The 23,089-nt window shown below is 47.6% G+C and overlaps 1 protein-coding gene across 3 annotated transcripts in view; it reads right to left on the bottom strand.

The window, feature by feature from the left end:
• LOC144146879 (glutathione hydrolase-like YwrD proenzyme) overlaps positions 1 to 23,089 on the bottom strand; it is an 81,031-nt gene that overhangs the window by 45,564 nt on the left and 12,378 nt on the right. For all 3 annotated transcript variants that reach the window (XM_077678837.1, XM_077678839.1, XM_077678838.1), the window contains exon 3: positions 16,597 to 16,750. In XM_077678837.1, coding sequence (XP_077534963.1) covers positions 16,597 to 16,750 — 154 coding nt within the window. The remainder of the gene's footprint in view (positions 1 to 16,596; positions 16,751 to 23,089) is intronic.

The following is a 23,089-nucleotide window of genomic DNA, read 5'->3' as shown; positions in this document are numbered from 1 at the left end:
TAAACAATTTCTTAATGTTTCTAATGCCATGGTTTTACAACACTAACGCCAACTACTTTCAAAGGATCACGTGGTCTGCTGGTGTTGGTGGAAGGTTTCTTATAACACTAGTTATGATCAGTGCTCTTTAAAAGGCGGCGAAAGCTCTATGACCTTTTTAACACCTGCCAGAAAGCCCCTGAAAGCAGAGGTATACAATTGCTATGTCTATTTAGCCCGTCCAAACTGTTCACCAAGTCCCTTATCCACACTGGGACGAGCACGACGGGAATGGTAACCTTGCTGCATTTGCTTTCATTTTTTTTGGACACAAGAAAGTGCTCTCACTCTTTTTGGGAAATCAAAATAATGCGATCTTCACACCAATCACATTAAAATATTGTCGTGTTTATTGTCACCACAAAGCCATTTGTATTACCTTCAGCATCACACCTCTCTTGTGGCAGAGATGTCCGAAATAACTGTGCATTTCTGACGCTTGTAAAAAGGTTTATTTACCGAAAACAAATACACTGCGTGAGAAAAAACCTAGCATTTATGCCACCTGCACCTAGCACAGGCTTCTTTGACATTTTTCTGCACGTTGCCTGGTAGTCATTGGAGAGACATCAGGCACCGGCAACCACCACACACCCTAACTATCAGTCATAATATTATATGACGGTATTTCTTAGGAGAGGCAGCAGCACGAGCAGACCTGATCGTCGTTTCTGACCAAGGATCTGTGTGAGGCCCCATCAATCACTTCAACTGAGGTGCGACAAACACCTGGTACAGCGGGAAAAGAGCTTTCGTTTCGGGTTAGAGCAACGCGGCATCATCTCCAGTGCAGCCACCAACTGATGTGAAGCTTCGAAAAGATGGTCACCTCTAGGCTCGAGCGCTTCCAGAAGTTGAGCGGGACCAGCCTAATGGCATTTCGTTGCTCAGGGTGTCGCCACTGCCTTTTATGTTTAATATTTGTGAGCTTTTGCGCTGTTATGATGCAGATGAAATCAGAGTTAGTAGAATATGTCGAGAACTTGCTTTCCGAAAGAAAATAATGCAACAAAATGCACCATGAAGATCCAGCGGTAAATTTTCTCGCGACTGAAACTAAGGATGTCAGCCTAAAGAGAGGACAGCTATAACATTCTATGATTAAGCTCCTGCATTAAAATCGTCTTCTTCATTGTGTCACGTATTTGTGCCGTACAAGAGCTGGGTGAAGCTGGGGAACCATTATGGGAATGAGGAAGGCACCTACCAAAGATGTACGTGGCGGCAGGACTAATAAGACGAGCGCTGATGAGTGGTGAAGCGCTGTATTTACCAAGAAAAATAATATACAATGCGGCCGTGACAGCACTAGATAAGGTCGGGCCACAGAATGCTTCATTGTCGTCGTGGTCGTACGTCTTCGGTAGATATATGCTAGTCTTCCCTTGTACTTCCAGTAAAAACATTGTTGCGGAGTAGGCAAAACGCCTATTCACAAGTAAAAGCAGGCAAATACTCTATTTGCTGATAATGAGCAAGTCAAACTCAGACAGGCAGCTAGGTCGTTCAGCTGGTTCACACGCTAGTCCCCGAAAGCGTCTTCTTCATGCTCGTAGCTTGGCTGCCGCCCAACCACTGCACGTACCCACCTTGGGGCGATTGCGCCCTTCAAGTCGAGTCTGTTGAAAACAAACAGTTCCCTCATTTATCTAAAAACCGCAAGACGGCATAGCTCCCCAACCGGATAAGAACCGACTCGGTGCTGTGTAGCTGCGATGTGGAAGGTGATTCAGGGGAGTGGTACAACGATGTCACTCCGAGGTTGAGAGCTGGAAGGAACGACGAGGACGGTTTCATGCGTAACGTCCGTAACTTGACTGAGTACTTTGTAAGGGCCAAAATAGCGAGAAAGCAGCTTCTCAGAAAGGCGCACGCGACGAAATGGACACCAAAGTAAGACGAAGGACCCCGGTGAAAAGTGCACGATTTGATAACTTTCATTATAGCGGTTGTTCTGGCTGACTTGCGAATCGGCGAGGTGACTCTGGGCAAGCTGATGTGCTTCGTCGGCCGTAGCGATGGCTTCGTGGACTTATTCGGTGGACGGGTGTGTGGTAGGAGACAAAAGGGTGTCGAGCGGCATGGCCAGTTCCCTCCTGCAGAGAAGGTAAAAGGGTGAGAAAGCTGCAGTGTCGTGACGTCAGGAACTAAACGCGAAAGTGACAAAAGACGGTGCAGTGTAGTGCAATGTACCAGTCGCTGTGGTCACTCGACACGTACATGGCGAGTATGTTCGTAAGGGTTCAATTGCACGCTCAGTAAGGCCATTTGTATGCGGGTGATAACCTGTAGTCACCGTGTTGCGAATCGAACATGAGCGAAGTATGTGCGGAACCACTTGGGACACGAAATTTCGACCACGATCTGTGACAAGCGGCCGAGGAGCGCCGTGATCCAGTATGACACGGTAAAGAAGAAAATCGACCACGTCAGTTGCACAGCTCGTGGTTAGCGCTCGAGTGGTAGGAAAGCGGGTAGAGTACTCGGTAACGATAGCAATTCATTTGTTTCCAGATGTAGACAAGGGGAAGGGCCTGAGTAAATCCAGTCAGATCCGAAAAAGAGGTTCAGTGGGAATTTCAAGTGGTTGTAGCTGGCCTGCTGGTAGCTTGGAGGGTGGCTTATGGCGTTGGCACAGGTCACATTCACGCACGTAACGCTGCACTGAGCGGTAGAGTGCGGGCCAGAAAAAACGATGTCGCAAGCGGTCGTATGTGCGGGTCAATCAAAGATGGTCTGCCATGGGTGCGGCATGAAGCTAGTGCAGCACAGTCGGACGTAGGTGTTACGGACCGATGACCAGGTTATCAGGACCATCCGAGCGAAAGTTGCGCCGATATAAGACTCCATCGTGTACCACGAAGGAGCGGAGAGCAGGCTCGGTGGAACCAAGGTTAACGCCGTCAATGATAAAGCGCAGAGAAGGGTCCCGCCGCTGTTCTATGCCGATGTTCAGGAAGTCGGAACTGCTAGAACCCAAGCGTCAGTGTCGTCGGCTGAGTGTTCGGGGGGCTGACCGTGGTTCGAGACAAACAGTCGGCGTCCGTGTGTAGGCTCCGAAATCACCGAAAAATAGTATTCCTGAAAACGAAACGCCCAGCGGGCAAGCCGACCGGTAGGGTCGTTCAAGGAGGAGAGCCAGCACAGTGCGTGATGGTCATACACGACTGCCAAGGTCCGACCAAATACGTAGGGGCGGACTTTGCCGACGGCTCACACTAGAGCAAGGCATTCGGGCTCAATTATAGAGTAATTGCGCTCCGAGGGCGTTAGGAGGCGGCTGGCGTATGCCACCACTCGATCAGAACCTGCGTGGCGTTGGGCCAATACGGCTCCAAAGCCGTTGCCACTAGCGTTGGTGCGAATTTCAGTAGGAGCAGAGGTGACCAAGTGAGCCAAAATGGGCTTTGAGGTCAAGTGTCCAGTTAGTGAGGAGAATGCTTGCAATTGGTCGGGGCCCCAGATAAACAATGTGTTCTTCAGAACGAGATCGGTAAGATGGCCCTTGAGTGTAGCAAAGTTTTTCATGAATCGACGGAAGCATAAGAATAAACCAATAAAGCAACGGACGTCTTTAGGTGACCGGGGCTCAGGAAAATTGCGGACGGCACTTATTTTACCAGGGTCAGGTCGAACTACCGTCGAAACGACAAGGTGACCGAAGAGAGTGAGCTGGTGGCATCCGAAGCGACATTTCTTGGCGTTGAGCTGGAGACCGGCTCGACGAAAAACTGACAGGATTTTAGAAAGGCGGGAGATGTGGCTGTCAAAGGTGGCCGTGAAAACGATGATGTCGACCAAATAACCGAGGCAAATGGACCATTTAAACCCGCGCAAAAGTGAGTCCATCATATTTTCAAAAGTAGCCGGGGCATTGCAGAGGCCAAAGGGCATCACTTTAAACTGATAAAGCCCGTCGGGTGTCTCAAAAGCGATCTTATCTCGGTCTTTTTTGTTCACTAGAATTTGCCAATAGCCTGATCGTAGGTGTACTGATGAAAAATATTTCGCACCATGCAGACAGTCAAGGGCATCGTCAATGCGGGGTGGAGGGTAAACGTCTTTGTTATCTTGTTTAGGTGTCGGTAATCAACGCAAAACCTCCAGATACCATCCTCTTTTTTTACCAGTACGACAAAAGATGCCCACGGGCTTTGCGAATGCTCTATGATGTCCTTGCCGAGCATCTTGTAGACGTCCTGCTGTGTCACGAGCCGTTGGGCGTGCGACACACTGTACGGCTGTCTGCGCATTGGGTTTGCATTATCAGTGTTTATCCGGTGCTTTACTGCAGAATCCTGGCCCAATGGGCGGTCACTGAAGTCGAATATGTCTTTATAAGACTCCAAAACGTGGTAGAGCCCTTCAGCTTCTGCTGCAGGAAGACCGGAGGCGATCATGTTCCCTAGCGCGTCGTCCTGGCTAGGTTCCGTTGGGATCTCATTGAAAGGGCTCGATGGTGCGTCCGACGCCAAAAGGAAAACGTGATCCCCGTTTTCAGGGGATAAAGGGTTGCCAGCGAATACCTTGGGGCAGCAGTTGCGTTGACAGGCCAAAGTTGACAACAGGAGGCTGCTCACAATATCAGTCATTGTCACTACGGTGTGGGAAAGAGTGACGTCCCGCTCGACTAGCACCACTAAGCGTATTGGCGAAATGACGTAGCGACCGTTGCGGCCGCGATGACAAGGGCACCAATGTCACGGCTTTTGCCGGCATACGTACTTTTCCTTCACAATAAAAGTGGGGCCCTGGTTCGTGGCCTGCTGTTGACAAAAGAGGCAGCTGTAAAAGGAGGACACCGGAGGAGCAGTCTATGAGGGCAGCATGTTCCGACAAAAAGTCCAGACCAAGCACAACGTCGTGGGGACACTTTTCAAAGATAGTGAACTGGACGGGGATTTGGTGGCCGGAAATTTCTGCGCGAGCAGTGCACAGCCCAGAGACGACCAGCATGCTTCCGTCGGCAACACGTATGACACTGGTTGGGGCAAGTGTGAGGACTTTTCGCAGTTGGCGGCGAAGCAGGGAAAACGCCTATTCACAACTAATACCAGGAGAATACTCTATTTTCAGATAATTATCAAGCTAAATACAGACAGGCAGCTAGGTTGTTCAGCTGGTGCACACGCTAGTCCCAGAGAGCTTCTTCTTCGAAACTAGGCTGCCGCCAAACCGTGGCACGTACCACTTGGGGGGGATTGTGCCCTGTGCAAGTCGAGTCTGTGGAAAGGGAACAGTTCGCTCATTTTTCTAATAACCACCATGCGGAAATACTAAACTGAATGGCCTTCTAAGGGTGAACATGATTGCGTGTCTGAGCTCAAAAGCATGAGCGCAAGAAAAGCTGTTTTTTTATCGTTCAAAAAACGTGCCTGAGAGGCCGCATTACGTAATCTGACTGCGTAAACACGCATGAATACGCATCTGTACATCAACACACCGCTGCCACAGGAATTCAGCGTCTGTTCGCACTAACAGTGACGTGAAAAAGGGAAACAATCACAGTTCCTTTGGGTCGAATAGTGCCACAATGTAGGCCGCACAACAACTTGGAGTACTCTTAATTGCATCTTGGCGCCAGTCAATCTGGCCTTCATACCTTTTCGTTGACCATGCAATCACGCATTATATTCACCAGTGGAAAGAACTGATCAGCACCGGTGACCGTGGTACACTTCCATTATTATCAGTCGCGTCTCTACATCATCAGAACAATATGATAACGAACAGTTTCCACTGCCTCTGAGCCAATACGTCTGAACCATCTGTATTTCTTGAACTATACCCTCGCTTTTATTACCGAATTATCCACGTGAACTGAGCAACTCACCCACCTATTGCATGACGGTGAAGCAATATAAAAGTGATGCTTTACTGTTCTAACTCATGACGTCTGCACAGCCAAAACGTCGAAGTCAGAAAAAAAAACGCTTCCCGCGGCAGGAATCACTACTTGTGGCGGCGTCTACAAGATTGCTCCATTTCGACACGGTCCAAGCGGTTTGGATAATGTAGACGCGCAACCAAATACTCCGCCACGAGAAAGCTCCGCGTTCAACCACCGTCGTCGTTTGGCGGAGGGTTGAATGATTTTGTCATCGTCTACCCTTGCTCTTACAAATAAGGCGACGCTATAAGGCAGAACCTGTTTGGACTATATTTGACCGACATTTTGCTTTCAGTTTTCAAGAATATGTCCATTCAATTAAATTACACGGAGGCCTTCATTTTCTTACTTCGTCTTTAGTGCCAAGGAAAACGACTCTCTCTAGCATCATAACATTAGAGCACACTTATTGTTGGCAATAAAATCGATATTACCAACTCTTAAACCTTGACACGCAATCGTCGCAACATTTCTACTTCCGCTTTAACTACGGCAGACAATTGTCGCTGACAATGATCGGTGATAATGTGAAATATAGGAGCCAACTACCGCTAAAGCGGAGCCTTATAGACTGGTCTTACAAATGTATTTTAAGCGAATGTTCATCACACACATCTGTTCCAAATTACGGATCCTGGACACGTACGTGACCCATCCACGAATCTTTTACCTTGTTGTTTTGGGCAACCAAACTTATTTTGTACATATTGTGATTCCTTATCCTTGACTGCAATTAATACAGAAATATATAGCAGGGATTGAGGTAGCCGTCAGCTGCTAACCTTGTAATATTGATTTATGTGCTGGCGTGTACTACCTTTACTGCACATATTGCACACAATACCACGCGAATGGTGAGGACGGCACCGCGAGCAAGATTAGAGACCTACAAAACACAGACACAAATATTTCACTCTGGTGCAAAAAATGATCTTAAAACCCCCTATAATCTAAGGTTTGTGGTCTTCTAAAAACATGCATAGAAATTAAGTTCAACACTGCCGGTGGGGTTTTGTAATGACGACTTTGCTGCACCGAACTCTGTTGTATTACTTGGAAATAAATTAGTTCCAATTTAAAAATTACCTTGTATGTATACCTACCCACGAAGAAGATTATTTTCGCATCTGCGCGTTGTTGTAATTGCGGAAAAACAGCTCACATGCATTACTTGCTTCTTTCTGCCTAAATTCATCCTCACAATTTTGGGGCAAACATTTTTTGATTCCAGAATACCACCAAACGATTCTCTCTGGTATTCAGGACCCATAAAATTGAGTTATTTACTTATTCAATGGCAGTACCCATACGTCCTTTTAAAAGCAATTTCAACGTTTTTTTCTCCTGGGAACATATTGCATCATAATTGACGGTATCTGGGATGGGCCATTCAGGAGTTTTAATATCAGCAGATTTCTTGACTGCTTCGGCCACCCTCTTACGAGGACTATTAGGGGTAGCACACAACTTTTTTCTTAGCCAACCTATCTGAAAGAATCCTCTTAAATCAAATTATCTCCCATTTAGTTTGGTTTGCCCTAGAGAATCAATAATTTCGCCGAGTGTTTTTTGGACACACCACGCTAAGGCTTGGTGTATAAATTTAGTTTATCAACGGATTGTATCCCCGAAACTACGTACACATCCCATTCGATACACCACATTTCTGATTTTACCGTGCTCGCTTTTCGCATGCTTATTTGACCTCAAAACATGGGGCAATATTTCTTACAATAAAATATTTCTTTAGAATCTGCTCAAACCATGAAAACTCTGTGAAAGTCTTCCGTGGAAACCAATTTGTGTAGTTAAATATCTGTAGTATAATGCCCTAAAAGTTCCAGTTTTATTCAAATTCCTTTCAACTGCTTTTTTTTTGCACTTGCCAGCAAAGATTGTTACACGGTATTATGAAATTTCTATGTGGCGCAAAAGCAACAAGGGTGATCTTCGCTTTACTTATTCTGCGGACGCTGGTGATACAGAGTTCTTCGCGAGGAGCTTCCCTGCAGTGGCACAAAAACTTTGAGTTGCAAAGCTATGTGTGCGCAACGTGCGCTCCTTGCAGAGTTGGAAACAATGCATGGTAATCACTGGGTGTCTGTCACTTCCAACGCACTCCCTCCTACAGGGTGAATATTGATTGCGGCTGCATATGCACCCCGCCAGCCTTGTATCGTCAGATTTAGTCGCGGCCACCTTACAAGAGACAATGAACTGGGGTGTCAAACGGTAGCAAGCGAAAGTTAACCACCATACCGTAGCGGTAACACCTTCTCCTACTATGCCCTGCCGTTATTGATTTGTCCCTTCTTTTACTAAAAACTTGAACTCTAATCATGTTGTGCTTCCGTGATCAGGAGCTGCACCTCTCTTCTAATATTTGATTTATTACTGCGAGGCCGTGTATGTTCACCCTACCCCCGCTGTTTTTATTCGGTGCCACTCCAATGCTCCTCCTTTCCACCACCGACCCCTCTTTCCTGACGGTTATCATAACGGCTATTCTTCTTCCTTTCTTCCTTCATAACGGCTATTCTCATCACCACCACCAACGCCTGTCTCACAAGTTGCGCCAGTCGGCTGATAGCGGCCGTAGCACCGTTATAAAACGATTGCGCAGAATCAACAGTAGCGCATAAGGGTAAAATAACACCCGAAAGCCACCACCGCCACTGCCGGGAATGTAGCCGCGACCGTTTCCGCCTCATTACCACTCGTCCGCTAGCAGCCGGTTCCTGCCGGTTCAAAGCAACCTTCCCCGTTGGAACACGGAAGTGAGCACATAATTCTTGTTCAGCTCGAATGCCATTCGAGGGACTTTTTAGCGTGGGTTACCCTCGTTGACCAGCGAGTCATGGTTGTTCTGGCGGAAGAATAATAATAGATCTCAGCCTGCCCGATACAAAGTCTTTCGCTCTCCGTTCGCCGGTATATTTCCCGCCTGATTATGCACCTGTGGCGGCGCCCCAGCAGCTTGCATCGTCTGCTGCCGCAAACGGGCACGCTCCAGGAACGATGACGCTGGGGCTGAGCCACGAGGTGGCGAGTGCTGACCACGCGCTTGCGGTGCGCGCTGGGCACGAGCGTGGAATAAAGCGGGGACCCCAGTTTGGGTCCACGGCGCTGTAGCGTGCAGACGTGTGTCTTCTCATTTCTCTGTCGCCGTCGCGACATTGGTGACCCGGACGTTGCAGCGGAGCCACGTACTCAGAATGGACCCTCCCCGCGACGCCAGCGGTCCTTCTGTGTCCTCCGCTGCCTCTTCACCTGGCATCTCCGCCGTCGCTTGCCGTTTGCCCCCCTTCAGCGCTAAGCACCCCGACGTGTGGTTCCTTCAAGCCGAGGCAAGCTTCCGAGTGAGTCACATCACGTCGCAAGAGACCCGCTTCAACCATCTACAACAGTCACTGCCTATTGAGATCGCGGTTGAGGTTCGTGACATCCTTGCCAACCCGCCTACCACGAACCCTTACGACACGTTGAAGGCTGCCATCTTGAGCCGCACGAGCCCTTCGGAACGGCAGCGTTTCCAGGGCTGCTTTCTGCAGAGGAGTTGGGTGACCGTCGACCTTCGCAGCTCCTTCACGAACTGCAAACCCTGCTAGGCGACGCACCTTCTGCCACGGACTCCCGTTTGTTGAAGGAACTTTTCCTGCGACGGCTCCCCTCTTCTGTGCAGATGATCCTAGCGACTGCTTCTGACCTTCCCTTATCCGCGTTGGCCGCGCATGCTGACAAGATAATGGAAGTCGCCACGTTGCATCCGCCTTTGTCCACGGTGGCATCCGCTCAATCTTCCGACCATACCACCGTGGCGGCGCCTGCTAGTCCTTCGCCCTCACCGCTATCCGACGACCTCGCCGCTTTCCGAGAGCGCATGCAAAACTTGGAGGAGCTTGTCGCCTCGGCTGGTTACAGCTCGCCGCCGCCTCGCAAAACTCGAGCTCGCCGGTTTTGCCCTTCTCGCCGTACCCCGTCTCCGCAAGTATTTCGCCAGGAAGGCACAACGCGCCAGCCACCTCAACACCCTGATTCACTGTGCTGGTTCCATCGCCGCTTCGGTGCAGCGGCGCAACGTTGCACCCGTCCTTGCGGCTGGCCGGGAAACGGGACGAAGGATCGTTAGCGGCGGCGACCGATTCCCAAGCCAGCGACAGTCGCCTCTTCTACATCACAGATGCAACCAGTGATCAACGTTTCCTAGTTGACACTGGTGCTGAAGTGAGTGTGCTCCCCGCTAATTCCTGTGACCGCACTCAAGCACCACTGTGCCATCTCCAAGCTATTAACAAGTCCAGCATTCCCGTGTACCGAAAAAAATCCCTGATGGTAAACATCGGCCTACGCCGTGCGTTCCGCTGGATTTTCCTCGTGGCCAACGTGAGTCACGCCATTCTAGGAGCCGATTTCCTTTCGCACTTCGGCCTCCTGGTTGACATGGCCCGAAAAAGAATCCTGGACGCCACAACCGGCCTTTCTGTCATCGGCAAATCGTCTCCAGTCCATCCGTTCGCATCTACGCTTCTTTGCGACCTACCTTCTCCGTACCGGGAATTGCTGAACGAGTTTCCTTCCCTGACTGCCCCTCCAGACTGGACAAAGCCAGTGAAGCATGACGTCGTTCATCAGATCATCACCACCGGTCCACCTACGCACGCCGTGGCGCGTCGACTGGCTCCAGAGAAACATAAAATCGCGGAACAGAAATTTCACCACATGGCTGAAATCGGCATTGCTCGCCCGTCATCGAGCAACTGGCCCTCGTCGTTACACATGGTCCCGAAGAAATCAGGAGACTGGCGACCCTGTGGTGATTACCGCTCCTTGAACGTGGCCACTGTACCCGACAGGTAGCCTCTACCTAATATACAGGACTTCACCAATAACCTCAGTGGATGTACCATCTTTTCAAAGCTTGATCTCCAAAAAGCCTACCACCAAATCCCCGTAGCCCCGGATGACGTCAAGAAAACTGCCATCATTACACCGTTTGGCCTCTTCGAATTAACTCGGATGCCTTTCGGGTTACGCAATGCAGCTCAGACTTTTCAGCGCTTCATAGACGTCGTCCTCCGTGGTCTACCTTTAGTTTTCGCCTACATAGATGACGTTCTTGTCGCCAGTTCATCGCTATCTGAGCACCTGCACCATCTGCGGATAGTTCTCGAACGCCTAGCAGAGCATGGCCTCGTCCTTAATAGCGAAAAGTGTGCGTTCGGGTTTCCGTCGTTGGAGTTTCTCGGTCATTTCGTTGACTGCAATAGAATTCGCCCTCTGCCAGACAAAGTGAAGGCCATAATCGACTTTCCCCGACCTGAGTCCTTGCGCCAACTGCGCCGTTTCCTAGTGCTGGTGAATTATTACCGACGGTTCATCCCGGACTGTGCGGCCATTGTTAAACCTCTCGAAACTTTCCTTCAAACTTCCAAGTCTCCCGAGTGCAGTCTTGAATGGTCTGAAGCTGCTGATCGCGCATTCACTACCACCAAGGAGCGCCTGGCCTCTTCTACCCTCCTCGTGCACCCGCGCCACAACGCCCCACAAGCCTGATGGTAGATGCTTCCCACTGTGCGATTGGAGGTGTACTTCAACAGCACATCCGCGGCAGCTGGCACCCGCTCGGTTTCTTTTCGAAGAAGCTTTCTCCCACTGAGCAACGGTACAGCACTTTCGGACGGGAACTCCTGGCGGCATACCTCGCTGTGAAGCACTTCCGGTTTTTCCTCGAAGGCCGCAGCTTCGTGATCTTCACCGATCACAAGCCTCTTACTAACGCCTTCAAGTCATCGAAGACTACATATTCTCCCCGAGAGACGCGACATTTGGCTTATCTTGCAGAGTTTACGACGGACATTCGGCATGTCAAGGGAGTTAACAACATTCCAGCCGACGCCCTTAGCCGTATTTCTGCCATACAGCGCTCCGGCTTCAGTTCTCAGGAGTTGGCCCAAGCCCAAAGCGATGACGAGGAGCTCCAAACTCTACGTTCTTCAAACAGCTCCTCTCTGCACCTCGAGGACATTCTATGCCCTGATTCGGGAATCAGCATAGTTTGCGACATTGACCCGGTCTCAGGCCGCAGACGGCCGTACCTTCCTGCGTCTCTCAGGCGCATTGCCTTCAACTCTATTCACCGTATCTCTCATCGCGGAGTTCGTGCCTCACGGCGTTTGATTGCCGAGAGATACGTCTGGCCGGGCATGAATACTGACGTACGCGCCTGGGCCCGTTCCTGCTCGTCTGCCAACAATGAAAGGTCTCTCGGCATACCACATCGCCTCTGGCTACTTTCCCACTACCGGACTCAAGGTTCTCCACAATTCACGTGGACCTTGTTGGCCCACTACCATCATCTAAGGGCTGCCGCTACATCTTGACAGTGATCGACCGTTTTACCCGCTGGCCGGAGGCTTCTCCAATCGACGATATTACGGCTGAGACTGTTGCTTCCACGCTTATGTCGACGTGGATCGCCCGTTTTGGCGTGCCGTCGGAGATTATCACAGACCGTGGCCGCCAATTTGAGTCCACACTCTTTCGCCGCTTGACATGCCTACTCGGTGTTACTCACCTAAAAACAACGGCATATCATCCTCAAGCCAACGGCATGGTAGAGAGGTTTCATCGTCATCTCAAGGCCTCGCTGATGGCTCACGAATCACCTGAGCAGTGGTCAGTTCACCTTCCTCTTGTGCTGCTAGGATTACGCACTGTCATCAAAGATTATCTTAGTTGTGCCGCATCCCAAATGGTCTACGGCACGTCTTTGCGATTACCGGCAGACTTCCTGGTCCCTCCACAGCCTCAAGATAACCCTTCCTCTCCTGGCCCATCCTACGTAAAGGATTTAACCCGGTTTTTCAGCTATATCCGTCCCCAACCGCCACGGCCGTGTTCACAAAACCCACTTTTATTCACCCAAGTCTTTCTGTCAGCCAATACGTTTTCATCCGTGTCGACAGTGCCCGCCGGCCACTTCAACCGCCCTACACCGGCCCTCATCTCGTGATTTCACGCGGCGAAAATACGTTTACAGTTCGCGTTAACGGCCGCGACACTGTCGTTTCCATCGATCGCCTCAAGCCCGCTTTCACCGAGGCCGAACCGCCTGCCTTCGACACCACAATCCACCACTCCACCCTGAACACCACCACTCTCCCCTCCGTTCGCAGCCCCACCCGTGAACATTCCAGCGCAAAGACTCCGTTTTGCCGACACTCTGTCTGAAGAGGGGGGGGGGGGGGGCTATGTGGCGGCGCCCCAGCAGCTTGCGTCGTCTGCTGCCGCAAACGGGCACGCTCCAGGAACGATGACGCTGGGGCTGAGCCACGAGTGGCGAGCGCTGACCACGCGCTTGCGGTGCGCGCTGGGCACGAGCGTGGAATAAAGCGGGGACCCCAGTTTGGGTCCACGGCGCTGTAGCGTGCAGACGTGTGTCTTCTCATCTCTCTGTCGCCGTCGCGACACGCCCATCTCCGGGGGCCAGTTAAGGCGTGCACCTGTTGACGGTGTAGAGAAGGAACGAAGCTCGCCCAGCAGGGCTTAGTGCTGCTACTGTCAATCATACCCATTGTGGGGGTGGGAGATTTAAACGTGTGGGCCTCATAGCTCCATGCTCCCTGTCAGCTGTCTTCCGCAATCGACGGGTTTGCGCCTGAGTTTGTGTTCCATAGAAAATAAGATGCCCACAACTGGGCAGCGAAAGGGACACCCAAGTGTGCGCCCGGTAGAATAACGGCCGAGGCCTTCGAGGTTGTTAACTCCAATGTGACAGACGCATGTCGTTCGCTTGGAGGAAGAAGAGCAGAAATTGAAGAAGCTTCAGCTCGAACAGAAGCGTGAACGGGAGCGAAAACAACGTAAAGGCGCTGTGGCCACCATTGCCGCGTCAAGTTCCAGCTGGTCGAGCAGCTGCGAATCCCTCCAGGGTCAAATGCTACTGGCCCGCTTGGAACGCCGATGTGGGCCAATATCATTTGTTTTGCATAAACGGTTGTCATGGTGACGTGTTCGACAGTGTCTTTCGCCACTTCTAAGCACCCGCTAGTGACCGGGAACTGGTAAATGCGCGGAATTGTGGGTAGTGAAGGGGGGGGGGGGAGCGGAGGGCACGCGCAGCTAAACGTTTCATGCCCATACGGATGACACGTCGGTTGTGTTGGCATGAGGTTTAAACGTGACCATCAGGCAGCCTAATTCGCCCGGTCCGGTGTCCTCAGTGGTAGAGTGGATTATGTTGGCATGTTACATAAAGAATAAGGTGCCTAGTATGCGGCAGGCAAAGAAAGAGACAGCTCTACGTATGTCCGACAGGATACAGGTAGGGTGTTTCCAAATTTATTTTGGGTAATTGGCTAGCAAGTTTGCTAAGTCCTAAATGACAAATAAACATGTTTTCTTTCGTGCACCCTATAGAGGGCGTACAGCTTCGCAGTTTATCCGTTTTCAAACATTGAAAGGGCACTAACCTTTTTTGAATTCTCATTAGGTAAGTGCTCTGCTTTATCGAGCAGTTGCGCCTGCCACAGAAAATTCTCAACCTGTTGTGATTTTTATCATGGGGTAATAATATTAAAAAGTTATTTAGGAGTTGAAGTGGTGGTTGCTAACCCTAATCCCGCAGTTCGCTGTATGTTGCTGCCACTCTGGTCTTCCATGTAATCCTGCTGAACGGTCCGATCTACGCTGGACAATGTGTAATCTCACCCCGCTATCTCAGGGTTTTTCATCGCAGGCATTGCCATATAGTTTTCGCAGGACCCTACATTATGGCTTGTAAGACCACCACAGTTACGCAGTTTAATTGTGAGAATTGAAGCCTTCTATTTAGGCGTCTGCCGAAAATATTGGTTGTGTAATGCCGAAAGGACGAATTATAGATAGCCGCAATAAACACTGCCTTGTGTAGTACATTTCCGCAAACCGGTATCGGCCCAGAATGAAAGACTAAAGACGAAGTAGATTTTGCTTGATTTATTTATGATGCTTCTTTTGTTATCCTATGACATTTTCGCCTGCCTTAAGTGGTAATTTCAGGCTCGTTCGTTTCCGTTCTTATGCGCAGTCGTCCAACGCAGCGCTGCGAAGACTAATGCTCAAAGAGGGGCAAAGCTTCTTAATAATTGGTAATTTGGCGCACGTCGATGCTGAGGCAGCCGCAGGGGTCCCGGTGATGAAACAGGTTGAGCACTGCCCTAACACTAATGGTGCGCCTTCGGTGTCTCCCCTCCGGAGCCCGAATTCCGGCGCTGCGCTGAAGACATCACGCTGCCGCACTCTGCAGGCCCGCTGCCAAAGCTTCTCTCGATAAGATCACATTACGCCAGTTTAACCTCGGAATCTTGAGCACAACCCCTCCCTCCCCCCATTCAGAGTGGCGCGACGTCAATTGGCACCTCACAAGTTAACCGATTCGCATGCATGAGCTCAAACCAGACCGCTGAAAATGCGTGTCCATCAAGTACCCTCCAGGGGGAGGGGTGCTTCAATGATTGTTACTGCTGGTGTCGGAACAACTTTCGGCGCGAAGGTAGCGGCCGTAAAAAGGGCCTTTGATGATGTTCTTGCAGAGATTAACGGGTTCGCCCACCTGGCTGCAACGATCGCCGTTGTTGGTCAGCTTCTTGTGTCCGATGACCGTATCTGCAAGTGCTGCTCGATGTACACTATATTTCAGCATTATAGCGCAGGAACCATGCTTGTTCTCTTTCACAAATTGAAATGCCTCTTTCTCTCTTGCTAAGGGTTGTTTGTTGAGTGCTGCTAGTGCTGCTAGCACTTTCGTCTCAGCAGGCTCCAATGGCTTTAATCCACCTACCGAAGTACTGGACGCGGTACGCTTAGCGTCAAGCATTTCGCTACTAGAACTCTAGGCATCAGAGTTTTGGCAAAAAAGTTTATCGCTCCCTAGAAAGTGCACTATGAACTCTAAAATAATTCGTAGAAGAATCCACAGACGGGATTTTGGGGGAGGTGCGATGCTACATGGAATGCCCTGTTCCAGTCATAGTGTGTGACCTTCCTATTCGAGTTGGCTGAAGTATTGATACGAAATGGAAACGACGGTGACGTTCCAAACGACAGTGAAGAAGTGTGGAGCACGCGGCCAGGGTTACTGCAGTCAGGCCGCCATGTTCATACTGTAAATTGATTGGTCATCATCATTAACCAATGCACGTCTTATTAGCTCTGATGCCGCGTAACAATATGTACAACAGCAAAGGTGAAATATCAATACCACAAATAAACGCAATAGAACGGCATTTCTTTCAAACTTTGACGAGTCATATTTGCTGCAATTTTATACAATCATGCCTAACCAATTTACCCGACATGGCAAAACACAGTTATAATATTTTCCGTTCGAAACAAAAACACTGTTAAGCAGGAGACATCAACAAAAGATGTTAATCTCATTATGATGCAATTGCAATAATGGATGAAATCACATCTCAGCGTTCAATGATAACAACATACTTTTACGACCTTTCAGCAATACGAACTTCCTTGACTTTATTCGTTATTTTCTAGCACTGATAGAAAGACGTGCGTGATTCTGCAGAAACAGTCAGCATATTGTGGCAACGTATTGTGTTGTTAAGGGGTACCTTTTCCTGTTTAGGATATTCATTGGTGACAATCTCACCGATTGCATCATTCCTTACATTTCCGGAACCGTACTTGACAGCAATGTGGAACCACGCCTTAACTGCTCCTGGAACCGTTGCATAAATGCCTTCTACCCACTCTTTGTGCATCCTGTCGATCCGACACTGCGACGTGGCCATTTCGAGCGTCAGTGCTGCCGGGCTGCGACCACTGTGGAAGGCGAAGGAAATACACAGACTTGTAATACGTGATAATGAGTATCAACCTTAAGTCACAGCTTACTTGTTACATAAAAAAGAGGATATTTTTATCGCTTCAAAGCTGCTCGGCGGAATAGAACATAATTGCTGAAGCCTTTGAAAGACGTCTCCTCTCCAATGCGATGGGTTTGGGAGCACACATTGACGTACCCATTTTAGGGGCGAAGCTCCTTAGGGCATGGGTCTGTCCATCCTCGACGTATGTATGTAGCCACCTCTAGTTTAGTTCTTGGATTGTTTACTAGATGGCGTGGCTACCTCTAGTTTAGTTCTTGGATTGTTTACTAGATGACGGTACTTGTATATGATGAAAAGATGCGCTTGGATTGTTTACTAGATGGCGTGGCTACCTCTAGTTTAGTTCTTGGATTGTTTACTAGATGGCGGGGAGCGTTGTAATAAAATCCGTTCGCTGTTGGCGCGCGCTCGGAGTCGCCCGATGGATAAGGCTGCAGATGTGCGAGCCCGCGAGGCAGAAGCGCTCCGTGAAGCTGCGCGACGCCGCCGCCAAGATCCTGCCGTACGAGAGCGGGAGGCCGAAGCGTGTCGTCTGGCTGCGCGACGACGCCGCCAAGATCCCAGCGTTCGAGAACGAGAGGCCCAAGCGTCACGGAAACGGCGCGAGGACCCTGCCGTACGCGAAGCGGCACGGCTGCGGCGCGAAGAGGATCTCCAAAACGTCAGAGAACGGGAAGCGGCGAGAAAGCGCGCGTATCGGCAGGCAGACCCCGACGATGCAGTGAGAGCTCGTGAGGCGTGTGCAAAACGCATCAGGCGAGCTCAGCCCCAAGGTGCCGACGCGTGGTTTAAGCGAGACTTTCTAGACGTTACGTTCGGACACAGATGTAGTGGGCGAACTTTCACTGAAGAGTCACGGTTTTACCGATGATTTCCCCTCAGGAGCTTCGCCTACTCATCATCATTCACCCCGTGGATATGCTGTGAATTTTTTTGGATCTCCTTGGCCCTTAGACATCTTGGTGTTTCATCTTAACCAGAACGACAGCTACGGTAACGACGAGAAACTGATAAGTACCTCCGCTTTCATAAATGCCACACGGCAACATTCACACAACACCACAACAACGGCAACTGACCGTTACGAGCTATGTATGAATACCTGTGCAAATGGAAACATACCTTAGAGCGGTTCGTTTTTATGTAAACGCGCTTTTCACAATACAGTAATACCGCGATTTATGCTTTCTGCCCTGTTTACTTTTGTGCTTTGTTTCCATAGTCTCGTCACGACCGGCTGTGTTATGTAATTTAGAAGTATTGCGTGCAAATCTGTCTATTTTTTTGTAGGCAGCTCAGGCCATTAAATTTGATAGTAAAAGTGTATTACCCTGTCAATATCATATAAGTTTTTGGTTGCCAGTGCTGTAGATCTTATTTTATGGTTCTTGACGCATTAACGCCAAAGGATAATTGCTCCCAAGGAAAATAACGCGAAATTCCATTCACTGACACTCGCCTGCACATGTCATTTTTTTTACTTCCCCTTCGCTGCTGGTGTGTTCATTGAGTTACTTGTGGAGCGCAAGTTCGCCACAAGAAACTTTGGTTTCTTGAACAAATCGGCGTCGTCCTTGGCTAAGTGACAATATTCGTGCTTTAGATAACGTTTCATATCAGACTTAGGTGCTTTTCAGCTTTTAGCATCGCCATTTTTATCTGCCATGTCCGTGTTCATTAATAATTAAGGGACCTTACACGCCCATAAATCTTCTATTTCCGCATCACAGGCATGACAATTATACTTGGTTTGAATTTATTAGTGTTATTCTTTACGCATGCTACGTCCACTTTGATTTTTAATTTGGTGCTTGTTGTATCCATTAATCACTTTTATTTGCACTACATCGATCCGACTATTTTGAGCCACGTAATCTTTCATAGATTTTTTGAAAATTTTTAATCACAATTTTTGTTGAATTCTTATACATCAATTTCGGTTTGCATTTCTGTTTCTGTGTTTTTTCTGTTTAATGCTTTGCTTTCTTTGTGTTAGAAGGATTCTGTACCCGATGCATAAGCTGATCGTGCGTACTGCTTTTTTATCGGTGGTCATGCTCTTTATAAAATTTTGTCTTTTCCCCCGTACTGTAATGCCAAAATTTTGGGCGCAGTAGGTGCAGAATAAATAAATAAAAATAAAGCAATATGTTTCAACCTAACATCGTCCAAATGAAGCTCTTTTGCCTTTTCCAACATATTGCCACAATACAACAAAACACAAGACTTATATGCTGTGCAAATGAAGCACAGCACCACCCAAAAGAGCGTTGAAAAATACACAAACTCGTCTATACGGTGACTTTTTGTTACGTTCAAAATTGAACAGTAACTAAAATTGTAATGTGGACGTCGTCTTCAGCGGTGTTAGTACTGATGGAGTCATTAGATGCTATCCCGGCTGACATGATGAAATTTTAAGTCCTATTTGTCCACCTCCCCTTGCCAATGTTATAGTTGGAAATTTGTTTTTAGTGAACGGCTCACAAGTTTACAAGCAACCTCTCTCCAGCTATTAAAACCCGCCAGAAACATGTTTCATGTACAATTGGGTTTGAATTAGACTGAAGATTTTTCTTCGAGAGCTCTGCCAGTGGGCGTTCTCCCATGAGACTGAAACGTTTTGAATAAAATGTTGTACGATCAAAATGGAAGCGTATGTGCTTCATTCTCTGAATTCTTCTTGAAAGACGACAGTTTCCTGTCGCTTCTTTTTGACACCCACTTCTGGCCACATCCCCCACGTGCTATTCACTCGCCCCATGGCCCATTGTATAATATTATAAGGAAGGTTATTTCAGTTTATCTTGATTTCCCCGCGTTCGCTTTGCTTGGTCCCGCACCATCTGTGGCTTTCTTTTGGTTGGTTTGTTCAGCTTCGCAGACATTATGCTAGCAGTCGTTTTGTTTTATTCACTGATTTCGCCTCCGTTCTTTTTTGGACAATTTTCATAGGTTCATGTTGTTTCTTCTGGTCGTAACGACCAATACAAGTGCGCATTTAAATAAAAAAAAACTCTTTTAGATATGGTCGTGAAATTTGAGTTCGCCTCAATAACACCCCACTTTCCTTTGCGCTGAATATTATAAAAATGGTAGGAGTCATGGCAGCAGTTATAGTAAGTTTAAAGTGGCTTGCGTATACATATTTAATGTCCGAGAGTTTTTGCTCCTGTATTCTGGCGGGGGATTAAATAAAGTTGCGAAAAAAAAACAAGCAGACTAGCATTTTCGCTGTTACTGAACCCAGTAAACACCGTAGTCTTTAAAATACCGATTGGATTTCGATAATCAGAGGCGTACATTCAGTCTTCCTTTCCATAAAAAAACGTTCTTGTGGGCGTTAGCCATGAATCATGAAATATCTAGGAAGAATTCGCGAAGAGCTTGAGACTTTCATTGCTTTGAAATATTGCCTTCGTATGCAATTGTATGTGTGAATACTTGCTGAAGCTGCTGGTCATCGAATCGGCGATTTCCTTCCTACTAGTACAATGCACCAGGTCTATTCCAGAGATAAACCCAGGTTTTACGTTGTGTGACCTCAGGCGTCGGGCTTCAAAATAATTTTTAACTAATGTTATCGACAGGGCCTAAATAAATACATTAGAGTGGAGTTCATTTTTCAGCGCACATGACGTACCAGCCATTGCAGCAATTTCCGTGTCACAGACCCGCCGCACCTCCAGACACAAGTAGGACAAAGCAGATGTGAAGTTTTTATAGCTGGCCGATGATCGCGTAAACGCATGTTAAATGCCATCCGCTATTTTTATGTACCGCACTAATAAATATTTGAGCTTGAAGTGCGATTTTTTTTATCGTTGTCATAGAAACTTCTGGTACCATCTACATTGTTTCGTATAGTGTTCACTTCTTGAGGTTAAATGTAGTAAGAAAGCAGTCAATAGTGCCTTGTAATATCTTCCTTAACTTAAAATCAAATGAAGCCTTTGCAGCGTCCCTGGCGGTACGCAGACCAACATGAGACTACGCCACACGCCACGACAGTGACCAAGTTCCACGCATAGCAGTAAAACGGAATTGCATTCCAGCATGATGTATGCTTCAGAAAGTAAACGTAGATAGCGGCAATGTTACCCGATCAGTTTACGTTCTTCCTTGCGCCATCGAATACGCGAATGCAACGCCCCGGGGCGGTGGGTAGCAAGAGCATTTTCCTATGTCAGTTTTCTTCTTAGCTGCGACGAGTTTCATTTTTTTCTTTACAGAAGCTGATTGTTAAAGTAAATGGTGTGCCCTTTTTGTCGGTTGAATTGTCTAGCCAGGTCGTTTCATTGATATTTTGACTCAGCAAATGTAATAATTAAAAAAAAGTAGTTGGAATCGGTAGCTTTGCATACTTACGTATATGAGGGTGTGTTTAGATAAGGACAGCCAAAGTGGTGCCATGACCAATTTTTGTTAGAGATGAAACTTTAATACTGTGTTTCTCGCCATTCTTCCCATGGAACTGGCAATATTTGAGTGACAAACATCATAGTCAGTCTAATAAAAAAATATTTATTACGTGGTCGGGCCTGGCAAATTTTCACATTGCTTGGTGAGGCAATGTTGCGAACCTGTAACAAGAGACAAAACTTTTTCCGAAATCTTCCTTATTTTCTGGCCGAATAGTCACAAAAGGTTTTGCTAGATTCCAAAAAAATTATTTTATTATACTTATATTTTTTTGCGAAAATATTTGTCAAAAGTACTAGCGAGAGCAGTGTGGTTCAAAAGCGGTACTTGAAAAACCTTTTTGTACTAATCGGCAATAATGCTCAGCTGTCTATTTTGTAGACTTCTTTACAGGTGGTTGTTGAAAACATCATACCCTGCTCATTGCTCTAGAACAAAAAAAAATTAAATTACTGCTTCGTAAATTTCCGGAAAAATAAAAAAATGAAAAAAGCGCCGCGTTTCGATAGCATTTATAAATGTTCCTCAATTTTTATGATGTTCGCACGAAATGGCACCCAATAATTGTTTATTTTAGTATGCTAAAACTTCTTTCAGTATTTTTGTTTAAATTTGAAATAATGAGGTAACATACAACACATGTTTTAATGTCCTAACAATTGATTAGCAGTACGCAGTGAAAAAAGACAAATAATTATGAGCGTTTTTGCAGATTTCAGAAATATAAATCGACTCATAAAACTAAAAATCACCCCAGCAGTCATATTTAATCATTGTTAGACCAGCAGTTGCGGAAGGCACCAAAATTATTGAGGTTTTTACACTTGTGTCTTCCACCAGAGTAAGGTTGCCATTTTAACAATACTTTGTCATCGCCTTGTGTTACCTGTGTCAAAAACCATTTTTCGCGCGTTTGACGCTGCTTTACCGCACATTATTAGGGATTTATCTCAATTACAAGCAAGTAACCACGCTGCTAGAACGTAGAATGTTTTACGGGCAATCGGTGTGGCCAAAGCGCTATTTCCCTTATACCTTGCACATGCGAAGTTCTAACAGCAAGAAAACTTCGTCTTTTCTAGTGACCACCTTTGTTGCTCCCGGAGATGCTGAATAGATTTGCGTTTTTGAAAAAAGTACTGTTGTAGTTACTAAAAATGTCCACATTTATGCCGCTACAAAATCTCCGAACCTGTACTTTGGACACTTCAATAATAACGAAAAGGTGCAGCTTTCAACTTCCAAGCACCTTAAAAGTGTCGACGAGCACATGTCAGAACGTTCGCTTGGGCTGTATGGCACTACTGCCTGAAAAAGGTAAGGGGTACCACTGAAAGCAGAGCCAAATAAGAGTATTCTAGTGCGTCAAAGTGTCGAGAAAGAGTAGGACCACTGTCTTCGTGACTGCAGTATGGACTCGGCCTATGCACGCGTGGGGTTGGTGAAAATCAATGGACTGCTTCAACGGCATGCCCCAATACAGTTAAACCTTGATATAACGATGTTGGCAAAAATTCGCATTTTTTGTTACATCCAGGTTTTTGTTACATGAAGGTTTCACGTTAAAGCTCGTGGGAAAGAAGCAGAGACAAAAGCAATATGCGAGGCATCAGTAATGCTGAACTCACCCCTGTTCAAGATTATCATTCACACTGATAAACTGCATGATTTGCGCTTGCTGCTACTAAAGGCCCCCGAATTCACTAAAAAGTAACTAAGTATCACTTATGGTTTTTGATACTTTTCGGTGTCTTAACGCGTGTTAAGAACCTAACTTAGGCGTTAAGAGCGTCTTTTCGCGAACTTCATGCTCTTTTCTGCAGTCAAAATCGTTAAAGGGATGCTAGCT

Source organism: Haemaphysalis longicornis, unplaced genomic scaffold (assembly GCF_048455015.1).
Source record: "Haemaphysalis longicornis isolate Haplotype H1 unplaced genomic scaffold, Haemaphysalis longicornis Haplotype H1 scaffold_7, whole genome shotgun sequence".
NCBI classification, from domain to species: domain Eukaryota; kingdom Metazoa; phylum Arthropoda; class Arachnida; order Ixodida; family Ixodidae; genus Haemaphysalis; species Haemaphysalis longicornis.
The sequence above is the reverse complement of the archived record's forward strand: the minus strand, read 5'-3'. Positions and strand labels throughout refer to the sequence as shown.